The 18068-nt window shown below is 47.9% G+C and overlaps 7 protein-coding genes across 7 annotated transcripts; 4 read left to right on the forward strand and 3 right to left on the reverse strand.

Annotated features, from left to right (window-relative positions):
* Window positions 1–126: 126 nt before the first annotated feature.
* DFL_004615 (uncharacterized protein) lies at window positions 127–698 on the forward strand (the record flags this gene model as incomplete). Its single annotated transcript, XM_067633739.1, has 3 exons — window positions 127–150; window positions 221–296; window positions 403–698. The coding sequence occupies 3 exons, from the start codon at window positions 127–129 to the stop codon at window positions 696–698; spliced, it is 396 nt and encodes a 131-aa protein (XP_067491877.1).
* An 817-nt stretch (window positions 699–1515) lies between these two features.
* DFL_004616 (uncharacterized protein) lies at window positions 1516–3929 on the reverse strand (the record flags this gene model as incomplete). The annotated part of the gene is made up of 6 exons (XM_067633740.1): window positions 1516–1789; window positions 1850–2477; window positions 2534–3367; window positions 3424–3491; window positions 3563–3670; window positions 3760–3929. 6 exons carry the CDS (start codon window positions 3927–3929, stop codon window positions 1516–1518), a joined length of 2082 nt encoding a protein of 693 aa, XP_067491878.1.
* A 1430-nt stretch (window positions 3930–5359) lies between these two features.
* DFL_004617 (uncharacterized protein) lies at window positions 5360–7191 on the forward strand (the record flags this gene model as incomplete). The annotated part of the gene is made up of 4 exons (XM_067633741.1): window positions 5360–5539; window positions 5666–6123; window positions 6223–6689; window positions 6752–7191. 4 exons carry the CDS (start codon window positions 5360–5362, stop codon window positions 7189–7191), a joined length of 1545 nt encoding a protein of 514 aa, XP_067491879.1.
* Window positions 7192–8262: 1071 nt separating this feature from the next.
* DFL_004618 (uncharacterized protein) lies at window positions 8263–10730 on the forward strand (the record flags this gene model as incomplete). The annotated part of the gene is made up of 10 exons (XM_067633742.1): window positions 8263–8305; window positions 8507–8635; window positions 8709–8714; window positions 8790–8953; window positions 9654–9730; window positions 9792–9888; window positions 9959–10229; window positions 10293–10391; window positions 10450–10498; window positions 10574–10730. The coding sequence occupies 10 exons, from the start codon at window positions 8263–8265 to the stop codon at window positions 10728–10730; spliced, it is 1092 nt and encodes a 363-aa protein (XP_067491880.1).
* Window positions 10731–11455: 725 nt separating this feature from the next.
* DFL_004619 (uncharacterized protein) lies at window positions 11456–14554 on the forward strand (the record flags this gene model as incomplete). Its single annotated transcript, XM_067633743.1, has 8 exons — window positions 11456–11595; window positions 11678–11841; window positions 11914–12043; window positions 12109–12177; window positions 12242–12516; window positions 12577–14126; window positions 14185–14331; window positions 14390–14554. 8 exons carry the CDS (start codon window positions 11456–11458, stop codon window positions 14552–14554), a joined length of 2640 nt encoding a protein of 879 aa, XP_067491881.1.
* A 415-nt stretch (window positions 14555–14969) lies between these two features.
* DFL_004620 (mitochondrial 54S ribosomal protein mL40) lies at window positions 14970–15534 on the reverse strand (the record flags this gene model as incomplete). Its single annotated transcript, XM_067633745.1, has 2 exons — window positions 14970–15307; window positions 15369–15534. 2 exons carry the CDS (start codon window positions 15532–15534, stop codon window positions 14970–14972), a joined length of 504 nt encoding a protein of 167 aa, XP_067491882.1.
* Window positions 15535–16227: 693 nt separating this feature from the next.
* On the reverse strand, window positions 16228–17697 carry DFL_004621 (uncharacterized protein; the record flags this gene model as incomplete). The annotated part of the gene is made up of 8 exons (XM_067633746.1): window positions 16228–16254; window positions 16330–16545; window positions 16625–16685; window positions 16748–16793; window positions 16864–17037; window positions 17098–17118; window positions 17201–17273; window positions 17437–17697. 8 exons carry the CDS (start codon window positions 17695–17697, stop codon window positions 16228–16230), a joined length of 879 nt encoding a protein of 292 aa, XP_067491883.1.
* Window positions 17698–18068: the final 371 nt, after the last annotated feature.

The following is an 18068-nucleotide window of genomic DNA, read 5'->3' on the forward strand; positions in this document are numbered from 1 at the left end:
ATGGACGACCGAGTATGTAGCACCAATGCCTGTCGTCAGTTGACCCGCATTACCAACCTCATCTCGACCTTCAACCACCCGCAGGAACGCATCCTCTCCTCTCCTCTCTTCCTCAGTACCTTCAACATGTCGTTCGCATTACGGGCTTCGGTATGGCTATTATTCCGGTCTTCAATTGGGTGTCTTTGGAGCAGTCTGCTAACGTCAATATCGCTCACAGAGGTCTATCCTCCCTCGCGCTTCTGCCGCCCTTCAAAGCCAGACCAGGACATTCGCTGTTTCTGCCTCTAGAAGATGTTAGTCTGCTCCTTTTATACCTTCAGTTACGAGATTTCATGACAGTGTTTTCGGAAACTGTTGTCATCCCGATACGAACCTTTTGCTGACCCCGCCACTCTACAGCCGATATTGTCCAAGACCTCTACCTCCGCGAACTCAAATCCTACAAGCCTACTCCTCCAAAGGCTAACGACCACGAAGGCCAAGTTCGTGTCTGGAAGGCCCCAGCTACTGCCGGTGTCCCAGATCTCGGTGAAGCTTCTTTGACATCCGATATCTCGGCCTACCAGGCCCAGGTTGTTGAGACTGAGTCCGGTGCTCCGGATGCTGCCGCAGAAGGTGCAGTTCCAGTTAAGAATGCCGACGATTGGTTCGATGAGGAAGCCGCATTCGCAGAGGAGAAGCCAGCACATCATTAAACTTTTGAAGACGTGATGTGAGTTATTGGAGGTTTGATAGGATAAAAGCGGTTTGTACATATTTGGAAAACCAAGGGAGGTGGGAGGATGAGGGAGAAGTGGCGTGTTAATTGTGTATAATGGCATTCGAAATGTTCCATATCTCAAAAAGAAATAGAAGCTTTATCTGCATATATATTGGTCTCGGTCTCGGAAAGCGGCGTCTACGGCCCCTCTCAACTTTTTTTTATAGGCGGCACCATAGGAAGTTTACACCAATCACCTGAAGAAAGTTTAGCATACGACTACGAGGCCATTTCTACCACCTCATCACGAGATTCATTTGCAAACCAGCGTAGGGCCGGCGGTTTAGATGCTCTCGCCGGGAGCGCTTGGGCTTGAGCCTCAGTGCCAAGGATTGATATATGGAGTTCCCGGTCACCCGTAGAGCCCTTCCCGATTGGCTACATCCCTCGATATACAAGGATATATATGCTCCATCTGGAAACCACGATTTAACTTTTGTGAGCATTTATATAACGTTCGGAATGGTACTTTTCATATTATTGGAACGATCCAATCGTCTATGCCAATTTCCGCTTCATTATGCAAGCAACAATGCATCAGCTCCATGGATAAATACATGTATGCGCCCCATTCGCCCAAGGGAAAATAAAACCTATTTGAAGTATACACGCTCAAATTCGAGCCCTCGTCAAAATCCCATCCTATAGGCTCGAAGATAAGAACTTTTTTCAGAAACAGGACATTACAAAAGGAAAAGGCCACATCATTATTACAGCAACGCTGCGCTAAAAACGAGAAAAAGGGTGGAGGGTTAATGGCCACTTCTCTTTTTCATGACAGCACGTCTTTCTGCCTCCTTATCAGCATCGTAGACAAGGAACTCGTGTAAAGCCTTTCCACCAGGAACCATAGGTAAGACAGGAATCTTCTTGTCTGTGATGACCTCCATCAGGATTGGGCCATCATTGTATTCTAAGAAAGATGTCATGCTAGCCTTGAGCTCCTCCGGTTTCGACACACGAAGGGCTTTCAGGCCCATGGCCTCGGCCAATTTGACAAAGTCCGGGTTGCCTTGGTGGGTGTGTCTATAGAAGGTTAGCATTTGAAGGTTCTCAAGGACTTTGGACAAAAGAGTAAAAACTTACGCAAATCGGTCTTCGTAGAACAGGGACTGCCACTGTGTGACCATACCCTGCTCCTCGTTGTTCAAAACAATGATTTTGACGCCAATTTTGTGCTGCGCAGCGGTAGCCAACTCCATCAGAGTCATCTGGAAGCTAGCATCGCCGTCAATATCAACGACGACGGCATCAGGTCTTGCGACTTTAGCACCAATGGCACTGGGTAAACCGTATCCCATGGTTCCAAGTCCACCGGAGGTAATCATAGTCCTTGGATATCTCCATCTGAAATGCTGGGCAGTCCACATCTGATGTTGCCCAACACCTGTGGTGATAACGACCTTTTCCTTATAAGGGGCGGTCAAATTCGACAGCTCCTCGATGACAGTCTGGGGATTTAACAAGCCACTGGGGAGGTTCCTTTCGTAGTTGAAGGGGAAACGTTTTTTCCAGTCTGCGATCTGGGAAAACCATTCCGGGCGGGCTTCGATGGCTTCGAGTTGTGGGAGGAGGAGCTTAAGGTTGTCTGCAACATCACCTTCAATGGCTTCGTTGGCTTGGACGACCTTGTTGATGTTCTTGGGCATGATTTCGAAGTGAACGATACCACCACGGCCTTCAGCTGCCGCAAGTTTGGCTGCCGGGGCAAACCCTAAAGATATTTATCAGTACCATACTTCGCAGATGGCTTGTATCCAATACACTTACTAGGGATAGTTCCGGTCACACGGTCGTCGAATCTAGCACCAAGGGCGAGGATAAGGTCGGCCTCTTGCATAGCCATGTTGGCGTAGCCGCTACCGTGCATTCCGAGCATGTGTAAGCTCTTCTCGTCTAACTCATCGAAGGCACCCAATCCTTGGAGGGTGGTCGTAACAGGGATCTTGGATTTTTCGGCGAGCTCCTTCAGGAGTTCCGGGCCTTCGGGTCTAGCAAGAATACCCTGTCCTGCGTAGATGACGGGCTTCTTGGAGATATTGATGAGACGGGCAACCCTAGTTAGGGAAGTGTCCAATTGTCTCTTCATCTCAGCCTGGAGGGCGAGAGAAGCAGCGGATGGGCATGACGGTAAAGTTGCTCGGATCGGGATAGGATTTCTTAGAATTCCTGCAGTGACATCCTTTGGCAAATCGACGAGAACGGGACCAGGGCGACCAGATGTAGCGATCTCAAACGCTTCGTTGATACGTCTTGGAAGCTCAGCGATGTTCTTGACCATGACGTTCCATTTTGTACATGCTCTGCTAATTCCAACAACGTCGGCTTCCTGGAACCCGTCTGTCCCGATAGCGGTGGTGGGAACTTGACCGGTGAAGACGATCATTGGAGTTCCGTCGCTCAGGGCGTCTTGCATCGGAGTGATAACATTGGTAGCACCGGGTCCGGAAGTGACGAGGACGACGCCTGGCTTGCCGGAAGCTCTAGCGTATCCCTCGGCCATGTGACCAGCACCCTGTTCATGTCTAGGGAGGATGAAGTCGAAGTGTTTCGAGTTGTAGATGGCATCAAAGACAGGAAGAATGGCTCCACCGGGGTATCCAACTAAGTCACACTGTTAGATTTCAATCCCGAAAGGTTCATTTTGGTGCATTGCTTACAGATATGCTTGACGTTATGCCTTAGCATCATCTCGTGGAAAACTTCTCCTCCAGTCATACCGACAAAGCTTCACGGTGGCAAACTAGCGGTTAGCCAACTATCCGTTTAAAAACGTCAAACGCGAGATAGAAATCTTACGATTCATCGTATTCCGGCTGCTTTTGATTCTGCAGAGGGTGCAGTTGATCTGCCTTTGCCGGAGGGGCATCTTGCTGGAAAGCTGGTGAAGGGAGAGGTCTCGTGGAACTGCAGTGAAGTAAAAGCACGTCGAATTAGTTGTCAATTCAAGTCGCCACATTATCAGAAAAAAAAAAAAAAAAAAGGTAGAAGCATACGCGGCGGTAGATGTAGTCTGATTTCTCGACTGTTCATTCTTTTGCGGTCTCAGAGACCTGTGAAAAGATACAGCTGCGGCCGGTGTTGTAGTATGGAGGGGTCTTGTGGCAACTTTCGAAAAAGCCTGCGCCTGGCGACATATCGCCCTGGTCGCCGAATTGCGAATCATTGTGAAGGTAATGTAAGCTATAAAACGGCGATATTGAAGATGCTATGCATGTATCGGGAATAGGCGACCAAAGTGAATTCGTAAGAAGGGATACAATGAGTGGTAATGTTGGTTGTGGTGGGGTTGTTAAATTTTAACATGACAGAGAATATGGGTCTTCACGACTTGGAAGTGTGCGGACCTTTAACTAGATATAAAAATATTTCTCGATTGGAAGGAACCTTCAATTAATTACCGACGAACTGTTTATACTACCGCTGCTTCGATTGACTCATTTCTGGCCAGACAATGGCCCGACTCTCGGTGGCAATTAAGCCTCGAACAGGTTCATCTCGACTACCGCCAGTCTTTTTTTTTTTTTTTTTTTTTTTTTTTTTTTTTTTTGATGACAAGCTACTACCCTATGGAGCGGTCCTGACAAAAAATTTTACCGAAAGGGTTTTAGCCATGCAACTAGGACAGGCCATTCAGCCGAAAGTGTGGAGAACACTTTTACTGCACCTGGCAGGGTAGTTCCGATGTCGCTCCATCGTTCCGGCCATGCTCCTAGGCTAGCGCTCCAATTACTAGACGGGGATATCTAATGAAACATGTGCAACTGTGATCCTTCATGGTGGAAACTTAAGGTTGCGAAGCTCCCGAACGGCTACGGACAGAGCCAATGTTGGGAGTGTATATCTTCACCTTTTTGGCTATTTGCATGCTTATAGCTTATTAATACCTGCCATGGGCACCTTGGAATACGCATATATCGTCGCGACTCGCGCGCAAACATTGTGCGGCGGAAAATAAAAACTAAGTTTATGCAGGTAGTTTTAATATAGGGCATTAGAAGCCCTTCACGGTTCGAATGCTTCGCTCCTTTAAGGATATATTCTGTTGATTCGGGTTAGGAAGTCGCTGAGGCTTTAGCCATGATTCGTGTCCATATATTGTTCAGCTATAGCGGTGCAGCTGCAGGAGTTTGAGCTCTGAGATATCTTGACGGTATCTCCTAACGGTCCTTTCATGGCGGCCTCCCGTGAGCCGGTGTATGTGTATTTGTATGGCCTTATAGGTAGTCCACTATGGATTGTGCAATTGTGTTAGCCTCGAGTCTTTGCGTTTGTTGCTTCTAGAAATCTGTTCTCGAATTCGCGGGTCTAGTCCCACCGAAAGATTACCAGGATGTGACCTCACTAATCGAGGGCGTGTCGTATGCGCAGCAGCGGGGTAACTCCGTTAACAAATTCATCCCATATATAATCCTGTCCCTGACATCAACCAAGCCAAGCATTATCGAATCCTCAGGGTCCAATACCTCAGCTATCTACCGAAAAACCACACGAACCAACTTTACAACTCTAGTTGTATTGCTCCGCTCGTTCGCGGATATTAATACCGATAACCAAAGGAATTAAACTATAGCTCAAAGCGGGACGGAAGAATCCATGGTGGGGTCAACAGTATATGTACCAGAAGTAACATCTTTGGATGAGATTTACGCTCCCGAAGCCTTACTCTCGCAGGGGAAAAGATGGAACGATCTAGCCACGGAATTCGAGAGGTTGTATGGCAAGACGCCGGATTTTATCGCTCGAGCGCCGGGACGAGTTAACATTATTGGAGAGGTTAGTCTCACCTTCTTGGGTCGTATATGCATATATGCAGCTGTATATTACGCACAGGCCTAAATATCAAAAAAAATAAAAAATAAAGCTTACCAACTAATATATATCTGCATGAGGCAATCGTAGCACATTGATTATATGCTATACGAAGTTATGCCTATGGCTGTCGCGATTGATCTCTTGGTTGCAGTTACTGCTACCCCGACGCCGGAGGGGAAAGAGCCGACAGTAGAGATAGCCAATTTGGCCCCCGATAAGTTCCCATCCAAGGAATTTGGCATTCCTTTGGAAGGTGATGTTGAAATAAACAGCGATGATCACCATTGGTCGAATTACTTCAAATGTGGTCTTCGAGGCGCTCTCGAGCTCCTTCGAAGCGAGGGATGGGGTGGTGTCCCGACTAGTATGAAGGTTCTCGTCCATGGAACCATTCCATCGGGTGGCGGCTTGTCGAGCAGTGCTGCGTTTACATGTGCAAGTGCATTGGCGGTTTTTACTGCGAACGGACAGAAAGAGATTGAGAAGTCGAAACTAGTCAACCTCGCAGTTGTTAGTGAGCGATTTGTGGGAGTGAATAGCGGAGGGTGAGTGTTGATCTGATATACACAACATCAAGATAGCTAGCTTGGGCCGAAGCTGGATTTTGGGATAAAACGAGTTAGCTAACGGATTGTGTACTATAGAATGGACCAGACTGCGTCGGTTTTCGGTGGCAAGGATAGCGCACTATACGTGTCATTCGTTCCCGAACTAAAGGCCGAACAGTTCTCTTTTCCCAAGTCCGATCCGCCTCTTAGCTTCCTCATCGCCCAGACATACGTTACATCGGAGAAGAAGATTACAGCACCAATTCACTATAACCTAAGAGTAGTGGAAACAACTCTAGCGGCAGTTGTTCTTGCGAAGAAACTAGGACTCGGGTCTTTGCCTAGCGACAATGGACCTCTCGGTCACTCCTTAAGTGGGCTTCAAAAGAAGTATTTCGAAAAACAAGGGACGACGCCGGGTGTGGTGCAGCAGCTGGAGACTATGGTTGATGTCGTCAAACAAACACTTACTCAGGAAGAGGGTTATACGAAGGAAGAGATTGCAGAGATACTGGAGACTACACCGGAGGCCCTCACGGAGAGATATATGACTCGTTTCCCAAGTATGACCATACATCACCGTTTTCTAAGCTTAAAGGGATCTGTGCTAATATCGGAGCAATAGTCCGAGCCGAGAGGTTCCAGTTAAGATCAAGGGCGACACACGTTTACTCCGAGTCGCTACGAGTGAACAAGTTCGCAGGGCTCATGATGAACGCTCCTGAGAGTGCATCGCTGTCGTACCTCGAGGCAATGGGTCAATTGATGAATGAATCGCAAGACTCATGCAGAGATCTATTTGACTGCTCATGCCCAGAGCTGGATCTTCTTTGCGATATCGCAAGGAAAGCCGGCAGCGTCGGAAGCCGTTTGACAGGTGCTGGGTGGGGAGGATGCAGCGTACATTTGATACCGGAGGACAAGGTACCTCAGGTCGAAGCAGCACTGAGGGAACAATACTACAAGGAGAAGTACCCTCAGGCAACGGAGTCGGATGAAGCCTGGGGGGAAGCAGTGGTAGTGTCGAAGCCCGGACAGGGAGCTGTTGTTTTTCGAGGATTTTAATGTGCTCAGATTACTACTTGCAGTGCAGCGCAGTGCATTGCTTGTGTAACCGACTTTTGTCTGCATCTGCAACGCAAGTCTGAGCTGTTTCTGTGTGTTATTTTGGAAGCCTCTCTGATCGAAGAAGAATCGAAAATATGCACTACGATTGCAAGGAATGCTGGATGAGAAAGCGGGTCGAAGAGCTAGAGGCTGCATTAGTGTGCGCTTTCCACACCGTTTCGAAGCTAAAAACTTATATGCCTACGTTGTCGCTGCATTCCATAGTATTGGGATATTCCGTTCGATTGAATATGAGAACGTCGATGTGGTTGTGCAAGGTCCAGCGTGTGGCGCCAACCGCCAGCCCACTTTAGGCCTTCCCTGCACACCACCTCGAGTTCGAATTCAAGCTGTGCATGTAGGCACGTACGTATGTATGCATGCAGAGGGCCGCCCTTTTAATGGGCCCGCCTCGTTTTCTTTTAGCCGACCCGACATCAGATCAGTTCCTGACTATCCCAGATCGATAGGGCAGTCGTCTGCAGTGCCGTGAAGATTCAATTTTATAGAGGTGTTACTGCTTGTGATTGTTGGAATTGTCGCCGCCTTGTAATTGGAAGTAGGTAATTGATTGCCGGGCCTAGAATTCAAATCGGGTTTGATTTCGTCTGCTCCTTGTTTTTCCCGCCGTCCTTGTCCTGCCCTGTCCTGCCCTACCTGACGCCTTCTTACTGGACACCTAACCACAACCGACCCAAACTCCAGATCCTTTCGTTATTAACTTCCCATTCCCCTCACCCAAGCCTATCGCGACCTTAATTTCGATAACAAGTGCAGTCCTTCCAAGCGGTCGATTTGTCCTGGCGGAGATTTTGTGTCGATATCTGATTACGTCCACTCTCGGCTTATTTTCAGGAGAAAGCGTCAACAACATCACCAACAACATCACAACGTATCCGTTCACATCTTAGCGCGCTTCTAACCTCACCCCAGCACCCATCGTCGCTTTGAAAGCGACATCAAACATCACATTTCCCATTCTTCCTATTTACAACCGGCACGGTGTCGCCCAGTAATTCAATCGCAGAGATGTCGGACACACGTCTTTATCTTGGAAATTTACCTCGGACAGGCAAGTCTCGCTTCCTACACGCTACTTAGGGTATTCGCTAGAGGGTTGTCGCATGAGCACATCGGATGCTATCAGATGCCTCCGGAACGCGCGGGAAGGCCGGCCGGATATGAATTTATATATTTTTATACATTCGTAAACTTTCGAGACGCTGGTTTTGCTAACAATAGCTGGGTCACCTTGGTCTCTTCGTCTACACAGCCACTAAGAAAGATGTTGAGGATTTCTTTGTGAAGCATGGTCATGGCACCATCCAGGAAATCAAACTTATGAATGGGTTCGGCTTCATTGAGTACTCGAATCCTTCTGATGCTCGAGACATCGTTCCTAGTATGTATCATCCCGTTCACCCGAGATCGATATCTATAGATAGACGCCGTACTGACATCGATCCCTCCTGCAGTCTTCCGTAAGGATGCAGCCTCCCTAGTCGACAATGCACTTCGCCGTGATGCTAAAACTTAACTTCTGTTTCTCCTGCAAGACGGGAAGGAGTTCATGGATTCCAGGTTGACCGTCCAATTCGCACGTGGCCCTCGTCCGACACGCAACGACTTTAACGGACCATCCGGAGATCGTACTCCCCGCCCACGCCGTACACCCTATCGAATGAACATCTCTGGGCTTCCTACGGATACCAGCTGGCAGGTCTGTCTCTCTGTTACACCCAAAACCATTCACCACCTGTTGCAACATGTGTGAGCACTGGATTATCGTCATTCATGCATAAACCCGCCTGAGATCACTCTGGATTCTTGCTCTTTGTCAGCGGAACGGGAGGACGTGCTGTTTCCATCGTGTGCCAAATCATATGCGGGGAAGCATTTCTTCGCACGCACCGTGAGGGGATATAAATCTGGCTTCTGATATTGGAACTGCCCACCAGCTTGGAGCTTCACATATCGAAACAGCGAAACACCTTCGCAAGGTGTAGACACCCCGGCAGGCGGAGCAGGAGCTCGCTTGTTGCTGTTATCTGGACTGGATAAACTACGCCCTTTGGTCCCTTCCAACGAACCAGAAATGTACCCCCCTTTGGAATTCTGTCTATCTGGAAAGGAGGGGAAAGAAAGCCGAACGTGCCTCTCACCTCCTCCCTGCTGCCTGCTTGCCTGTTGATTCTCCTCGGCCCTGGCTGGATTGTTCCGTCCTTACTACAGCTGCTGCTGTGGCCTGGAACAGACATTTTGCTCAAGAGAGAGGAATGAAAAAAAAAAAAAAAAAAAAAAAAAAAAAAAAAAAGAAAAACCAAAGTTGCTTTGCCATCAACAGCGTCTCTGCCTGCATACACACTGAAATACATTCTGGATCTTATGGACGCCACTTATACGAATATCTTACAATGTAGGATCTAAAAGACTTTGCTAGAAAGTCCGGTGTCGATGTCGTCTTCAGTGAGGTTTCGCGTAACCGCGATGGATCTGGGTGAGTCTCCTCTTTTCTACAGAGCTTGAAAAAAGACGGATGGCTAATACGCAGAACGCAGCATCGTTGAATTCGAAACTGCTGATGATCTTAGGATAGCTATCAACAAGCTGGACAACTACGACTTCAAGGGAGGCAGGGTCTCTTGTACATCCGATGTAGGTTGAAACCATCCAACGGCCCAGAAACGGCATAAAACGTTAATTACGAGATGTTACCATACAAAAGCAGCAGGCAAGGAATTCCAGAGGACGTTCTCGATCGCCACCACCAGCAGGCCGACGCAATGGTTACTCTCCTCGTGAGGGCCGAGGATACTCACCAGGACGCAGAGGAGGCTATTCCCCACACCGCGGCGGGGACCGTGGCTATTCACCAAGAGGTAGAGGATATTCCCCACCACGTGGCAACGACAGCCGAGGAGGCGACCGCGGATTCCGCGAGCGATCACCCTACGGAGGCGGCCGTGAAGAGCGTCGTGGAGGCGGAGGAGATTACCGTAATGACCGTCGCTTCACCCCTCCTTATGACAGACGTTCTCCTGACGGTTATGGGCGGTCAGGCGGTAGATACGATGAGCAGCGTGGAGGGAGTGGAGGTGGTGGGAGGTATGATGAGCCTCCAAGGAGGTATGATGATGATAAGCGTGGTGGGTATGGAGGTAATGAGTATGGTGGACCACCCCCCAGAGGTGGCGGACGCTCTCCACCACGATACAGAGATGATTACGACCGCGGTCAAAGGTCTGGTGGCGGCGGCCGGTATTAGGTATGGTTTTTCGATGCCGTTATAAAGTGTCCTCCAAGCCTGATGTACAAAAGATACTGATCCTACGGAACACAGAGATACCCACCGCTCAACAGCCCCCTTAACCCTAGATTGCAAGGAGGGCTGGTACAAGAGCAATCGCATAGACCGGCTGCCGAACGGCTCTCAGAATCCGCCCCTTCGGGCCAGCCATCACGCAGACGCTGCAAGATCCCCAACGTCTACCCCCTAACCGAGAATGCTAAGCGACAAAAACCCTAAACATGAATCGAGACTCCTTTACCCTCCTTGATATTCACCCTACGACTGTGATGCGTAATTCACGTATGCGTATTGCAATGCGTCATACAAAAATGCATGTCTTCATTACACTTAACTGCACTGTCCTTGTTGGCCCTAAAGCGTCGCTGTAAATTATCTTGCGCGCGAAGCACAGCGTGCCTCATCCTGTTCCCTTTACCTGTATAGTAGCGGATTGCTTCTTTGTGCATCTGATTGTGCCCCGAAGCGAATGATAAAGCATTATTCTATAAAATTGAAAACCCGTTATATCTAAACCGTCTATCTAGCAATCTGCCTAAGTATCTAAATCCTGCTTTTTAGCTAAGAACTAGAGATTCCCCAATCGCAATGAAAAGGCAAGATCTAGTATACTACGTATTGTGGCGTTATCACCAAAGGCCCCCTAAACGTTAAACGCCGTTGCAGCTGTCAGGTCCCCCCATCAGCCCGTTTGTGTTGCGCGTCCACTTAGTCCCCTCCGCTGCCGCAAGCTCCCAATGACGACGGCCATTCAACCCCCATATCCCACCAAACAGCCCTTCGAAGAGCATCCCACGAAACCACCATAACACCTCCCTCCCGCCCTCCTTCCCCCGCACCACGACCCTATCTTCCCCCGTAGGCTCCCACCACCTATCTTACTCGTCCCGTACCCATATATCTCCCATTCCAACGATGTCATCGACTGCGCTGGGACTGCAATCCGAAGAGGCCCGTCTCCTCGAAGAAGCTCGCGCGGTGGTTAAGCAGCAAACACGTCTGATGCTGAAATGTCTGGAGACACCGGGAAAACTTATGGATGCGTTGAAGTGCAGGTGCGCACTTTCCCTACCCTCTCCAAGCATTATCTTGAAGCTTTTGTGCTGATGGCCGTCCTGTGGGTTTTGACTTGTATAGCTCCACATTGGTATCAGAACTCCGAACGAGCAGTTTAGGACCCAAGATGTACTACGAGCTGTACATGGACGTCTTTGATGCGCTTCGGCATTTGTCGGCTTTTTTGAGGGAGAGCCATCCCGTGAACCATTTGGCGGATTTGTACGAGTTGGTGCAGTATGCAGGTATGAAGGTCCTTATCTTGTCGCTCCATAATAAGCGATATTGTGGGAAGCTAATGAGGGTTTGGCTTTAAGGCAATATCATACCGCGATTGTACCTGATGATCACAGTCGGAACGGTCTACATGAGCATTGAAGATGCGCCGGTGAAGGAGATTATGAAGGATATGATGGAAATGAGCAGGGGTGTTCAGCATCCTATTCGGTATTTGAATCTATAGAATCTCGTGTGTATGTGTGGGAATGGAAGGCTAATGTGAGCTGGAATAGTGGTCTATTTTTGCGATACTACCTTTCAGGACAGGCGAGGGAGCATTTACCTACTGGGCTTGGGGATGGGTATGATTCGGTCTACAGCAGATTGATATTTAGGGAATAGGAACTAACGATGGGCATCGGGTAGACCGGAAGGAAACCTCACCGATTCGATATCATTCGTACTGAACAACTTCGTGGAGATGAATAAGCTATGGGTTAGATTACAGCACCAAGGACATTCCAGAGAACGAGAAAAGAGATCGCAGGAGCGAAAGGAATTGCAGTTGCTCGTCGGAAGCAATTTGGTTAGGCTGAGCCAGTTGGTGGATTTGGAGGCGTACAAGAAAACGATTCTAGGACCTCTGTTAGAACAGGTTGTGCAATGTCGAGATAAACTGGCACAAGAGTACCTCCTAGAGGGTAAGTTCATATTTACTCGGAAACGTGGAAGGTTTCTAGCTAACATGGCGGCTTGGACAGTTATAATACAGGTCTTCCCGGACGAGTTCCACTTGCATACACTCAACGAGTTCCTATCTGCGACGGCGAAATTGAATCCGGATGTCAACATTAAATCGATTATCATTGCGTTGATGGACCGACTGTCGACCTATGCGGCTAGGGATGCGAATTCAGAGTCCTCTGAGGATCGAAAGGCCAAGGAAGTGGCTGCTGTTGAGGCATTGGTAAAGAAGCTCAAATTAGAGAAGGATGATAAACCAGAACCGGTGCCCGTGCCTGCGCCTGCTGCGGATGTCGCTCCCCCGGATACAGAAGGTGACTCGAAACCTGCCGATGGAACCGATGACCCGCAACTTAAAGAAGACGGAGGTGAAGAAACACCAAAGGAGGCAACGGCGGGTGAAGAAGATGAAGAAGGGCCAATATTATCCAGGATAAAGCTCTACGAGATCTTCTACACCCAAGTGGTGAACTTAGCAAATGCCCAAATGCTCCCTATACAGGATATCACAGCTTTGCTGGTATCTCTAGCCAACCTGGCATTGAACATTTACCCTGAGAATCTGGAGTATGTTGACCAGGTTCTAGAGTATACTCACAAGAAGGTCCAGGAGCTGTCGAGTTCGGCAGACCTTCATCTCCTTGCTACGCAACAGAATATTCTCGGAGTCCTGCTTGCGCCTTTGGGGTCCTATGTTTCTTTATTTACCGTTCTTGCGCTGCCAAACTATATTCCCTTGCTTCATGCGCAATCATACCAAACGAGGCGTGCTGTTGCTTCCTCGGTGATCAAAACTATCCTCTCCAGCTCAGTCAAGATTTCGACAGAAGAGCATGTTCAAGGTGTCCTGAACCTTGTTCAAGTTCTGATCAAGGAATCGGCTCCTCAACAAGCAATTTACCCCGGAACCCAGCAGCGACGGCTCCGAGAAACGGACAGTGAGGAAGTTGTCGAAGAGCAAGGTTGGCTTGCGCGGTTAGTCCATGTCATCCATAGTGATGACAACGATGTTCAATACAAGCTTCTTCAGGCCACCCAGAAAGCTTTCGCAGAGGGCGGCGACAGGGTCAAGTATACCACCCCAGCACTGATAACCGCCTGCGCCAAGCTTGCTAGGAGACTTAAGACTAGAGAACATTTCGACGACGAATGGCAGACTAAGACTCAGTCGCTATACAAATTTGCGCATCAGATGCTGAGTACGCTTTACACCCGCGTCAACTGCGCAGATCTTTGCCTCAGGCTCTTCGTTATGTGCGGCCAAATCGCAGATCAAGGGCAGAGCTTCGAGGAGGCAGCTTACGAATTCTTTGCACAAGCGTTTACGATATATGAAGAGGCGATTTCGGACTCTAGAGCACAATTCCAAGCTGTCTGTGTCATTTCGGGAGCACTACATTCGACGAGGAATTTTTCCAAGGAGAATTACGATACGTTGATTACTAAGTGCGCGCTACATGGTTCGAAGCTGTTGAAGAAGCCGGATCAGTGCCGTGCGGTTTATTTGGCAAGTCATTTGTGGTGGGCGGTGGAGATCCCAGCAAGAGAGGAGGAAGATGGAAAGACAGTAAGTGGTTTCCATTTAACGATAATTGTTTTGGAACGGGACTAATTTGTATTCCTAGCTTTACCGAGATGGAAAGCGTGTTCTAGAGTGCTTGCAGCGAGCGCTTAGGGTCGCAGATGCTTGCATGGATGCTGCCGTATCGATTGAGCTTTTTGTTGAGATCCTCAATCGATATGTGTATTACTTCGACCAGCAGAATGAAGCTGTAAGTTTTTATCGACAGGAACCTTTGATATGAATCTGGAGTTAACGATAGATTATAGGTCACTGTCAGATATATCAACGGCCTCATCGAGCTAATTCATTCGAATTTGGCCAACAACTCCGACTCGGCTGCGAACGAGAGCCCTAAGGCCCACTTTGAGCGGACATTGGAGTACATTTCGTCAAGAGATTATGAAGGCGTCATCACGGACATCAAGGGTTAAGTTTCACTCTACGCATGCTTTGCTTATTCGGCCAGTTGGGTCTCTTATGGTGGACTGTCTATATTACATACTATTTACATCAAACTTAAAGCATAATGTCACCTTATCCGCAGCCTTTCAGATTCGTTCCTTTTTGCTTCTTTTGGACATTGTGCCTTTTCGTTTGTCAAGCAAAAAAATTCCGACTTCAAGGCTGTTGCATTGTCTGTCGGCCTTCGCATGGCTTTTTCATTTCATACCCCGTTCCGTTCCTTCCTGCACATATGCATACGCACAGTTTTTTGTCGAAACAATGTAGAATACCGATTTTTTTTTTTTGCCTTCGAAGGAATGGCTTTTTGCCGATTGTCGTAGCCACCAAAGATACCACCTTCACATATATACTCCTAATCTCGCCGTTCTACGGCTCACTATACTACTTCTTAACAACCTTTTCCTTCGGCCTCTTCCACTCCTCATTAAACCCGCCTCTAGGCGGTGTATCCGTCGGAATCCTCATCTCCCTCGGGAAGCTACCCACCCCCTTCTTATCCGTCGCAATTCTGAATAGTCGTTCATCACACTTCTTCAATTCCTCACAGGCATCGCGAATCTTGTTATATTGCCTTTCGAGTTCTAATTCTCTTTCTGCCTTTTGTTTGTGTTTGAAGAGTAGCCAGGCTTGTTGGATTGTCCAGTGACGAAGGTTACGCATATAAGACCATTTGAAGGGACGGTTGCCGACGGGGTGGGCGAGGGCGTAATCGATCATTTCTGGGAGGGGAATGTTAGTTAGTTGGGGTTTAAGGTATCTAGAAGGGGGAACGGAACGTACGAATCTTGACATCCTTTTGTTCGCCCTTTTTCTTCTTTCGAGCGTATGAGCGGGATTGAATGGAGGGGAGGAGGGATTGGACGGCATTGTGAATGGTGGGGCGAGAGTGGGTGAGGGATGGTAGTCTCGAGAAGAGGATTGAGCGGTGGAAGGGTGATATCGGCATTGTCGGAGATGGATGTATTGGTATGGGGCAGGGGCGCCTGGGTATGAGGGCGGTGGTGAGACCTTGGGCCAGTCACCGGATATGGATGTTGAAGTTTTGAAGTTGCACGGATTTGGATTTAGGTTTCTTTGCGGCTCTGCGGTTCCGTGGATGCCAAGAGAAAATACTTCTTTGATGCCGACAACACGGTTTTGGGCGTTGGATTTTTGGTCGGCTACTTTTAGATTTGAGATTCGGCAGTCTCGACACTAGCGGATTCGGCTCGCAATGCAATGTCAGAATGGGTTTCGGGTTATATTTTATGGTGAGTGGTATGATCTGGTAGGATAAATTATATGGTGCTAAGAATCTATCCTTGGGCCTTCGTTTTTTTTTTTTTACATAATAAATCGATTCTATCTATCAGTTAAACGTTTCCACCCACAGGCTCGGTTCAAATCAAGACTTGGTCTACCATAGCTCAGGCTGCCTCTTTTTTCGAAAGTTTGGGAATTATTCTTTATCCTAATTTAACTTTAGGAAGTCCCCTAGTTATGGGCTCAGAGGAACAGAATCTTGATGTGATGGAATGATTCATTGAAATATGCGTCTAATACCTTTCCGGTATCAGTATATAAATACAAAAATGCATAGGCTATCAACCCTAGCCACAGCCAACTCATCATGATATCATCCAAAATGCCCCGTTCAAATTTACATATTCCTTCCACCGGTAACCATCTATCAAGAATTACAACCATCAGTAACCCACCCCTCAAAGGATGAACAGAACAGAGAAGGGGACACGAAACTTACCAATACGTGTCCTGTAACGTAGCTCATCAAGGGACTAGCCAGGGCTATGATAGCACCAGCAGCTTCCAACGGTGTACCTCCTCTCTGGAGTGGAATCTCCTTGAGGCCAGCACTACCAGCACCTGTGTTACTGGCTCCCGGGATACCAATTGCAACCTTCTCGTTGCCATAAACGGCGAAGCCACCGGATTCTTTGGCCGCTGTTAAGCGGGTTGTCTAAATATTTAAATGGTAGACATTAGATTTTGACATTTTTATTTTTTATTTAGGTTAAAACAAAAGGCCAGAGACTTACGATGTAGCCATAGGCGATGGCGTTTGCGCGAACGCCGTACTTTGGGCCCCATTCCTTAGCACTGTAATATACTGTTTTGGTTATGGTCCCTAATGGTACTACAAGAGTAGATAGGAAACTTACATTGTCTTTGCCATGCCAGTAACACCGGACTTAGCTATGCTGTAATCTAGATTTCGCATCAGTGCCAATAGCGCCGTAACCCCAGCCTAACGACTCCTTGATTCGAAAAAACTTACTGATTTGTCCGGCATTTCCGTTAACACCGGTAGTCGAAGAGATCGTGGTGATCGTTCTGTTCTCACCGTCGGTGACACGGAAGAACGGAGCGGCGGCTCTTACGAGCATAAAGGGGGCCTTGTTGTGAACCGCGATCATAGCATCGAATTGCTTGTCCGTCATCTTATGAATGACTATCTTAATTTTAGCATTTTGAAGTTATTTAAACGTTTTTTATGATGAGAGGAGCATACCAGCATCCCATGTGAAACCGGCTAGAGAATAATATATATATATATTAGCATATTAAGTCCTTGTATGCGTATATATATGCGTAGTATTTGATCAAATTCTTACCATTCAAAACAAGATGATGAATCTTTCCATTTCCAAGCTCAGCCGCCTTCTTCACGAGATTATCGTTGTATTCCTAAACAGAATAAAACCATTAACAATCCCAAATCCTCCCATCCGCCTAGGCCTCTGGAATAACCACAGGGTAAAAAATAACATCTTCAGAAAATAGCACAATATAGACACAACTGTACAACTGTACAAGGTTATTGCAAAGGTAAAGTTCTTTTTTAGCTTACTTGACTTGTAACATCCCCAGCAACAGCAATCGCTTTACCACCGGCCTCATTAATCTCCTTTGCAGTAGCCTCAGCTTTACTCTGATCGATATCGCAAACAACGACATTTGCGCCATCCTTAGCGAACAGCTTGGCACATTCTGCACCGATACCCTGCCCGCTGCCAGTGATAATGGCAGTTTGGCCAGCGAACATTCCACTTGGGAAGTTACCGGATACGGGGCCGAGTTGGGATTGGAGTTGCTTAAGACGTTCGGCCATGATGATCTTTGCGTGATATTATGATGATTGATCTAGCTTTTGCGCAACGACGGGACGGGAGGGACGTATGTAGACGAAAGCAAACAACGGGGAAAAGAAGGCACTACGGGGCAGTATGGATTCTAACGGCGGATATTTATGTGAAGCACATACTACGTGCCGTTGTACCAGAATACTTCGAGATGCCGAAGCTACGCGCGGAATGTGGGGCGTCACGGTTCGGGAACCCCTTCGGGTTATGCAATGTGTGGGCGTGTTGTGCCGTGGCTGAAAATGCCCCAGATTTTTGGGCAGTCCGAAGCTAAATGCGCTCCGCAACTTCTCCTACACATCCGTTTTCGATTCAAGCAATACAGAGTAAATCCACCACT

This window comes from Arthrobotrys flagrans (genome assembly GCF_004000055.1).
Source record: "Arthrobotrys flagrans strain CBS H-5679 chromosome Unknown unitig_0, whole genome shotgun sequence".
Classification (NCBI taxonomy): Eukaryota; Fungi; Ascomycota; class Orbiliomycetes; order Orbiliales; family Orbiliaceae; genus Arthrobotrys; species Arthrobotrys flagrans.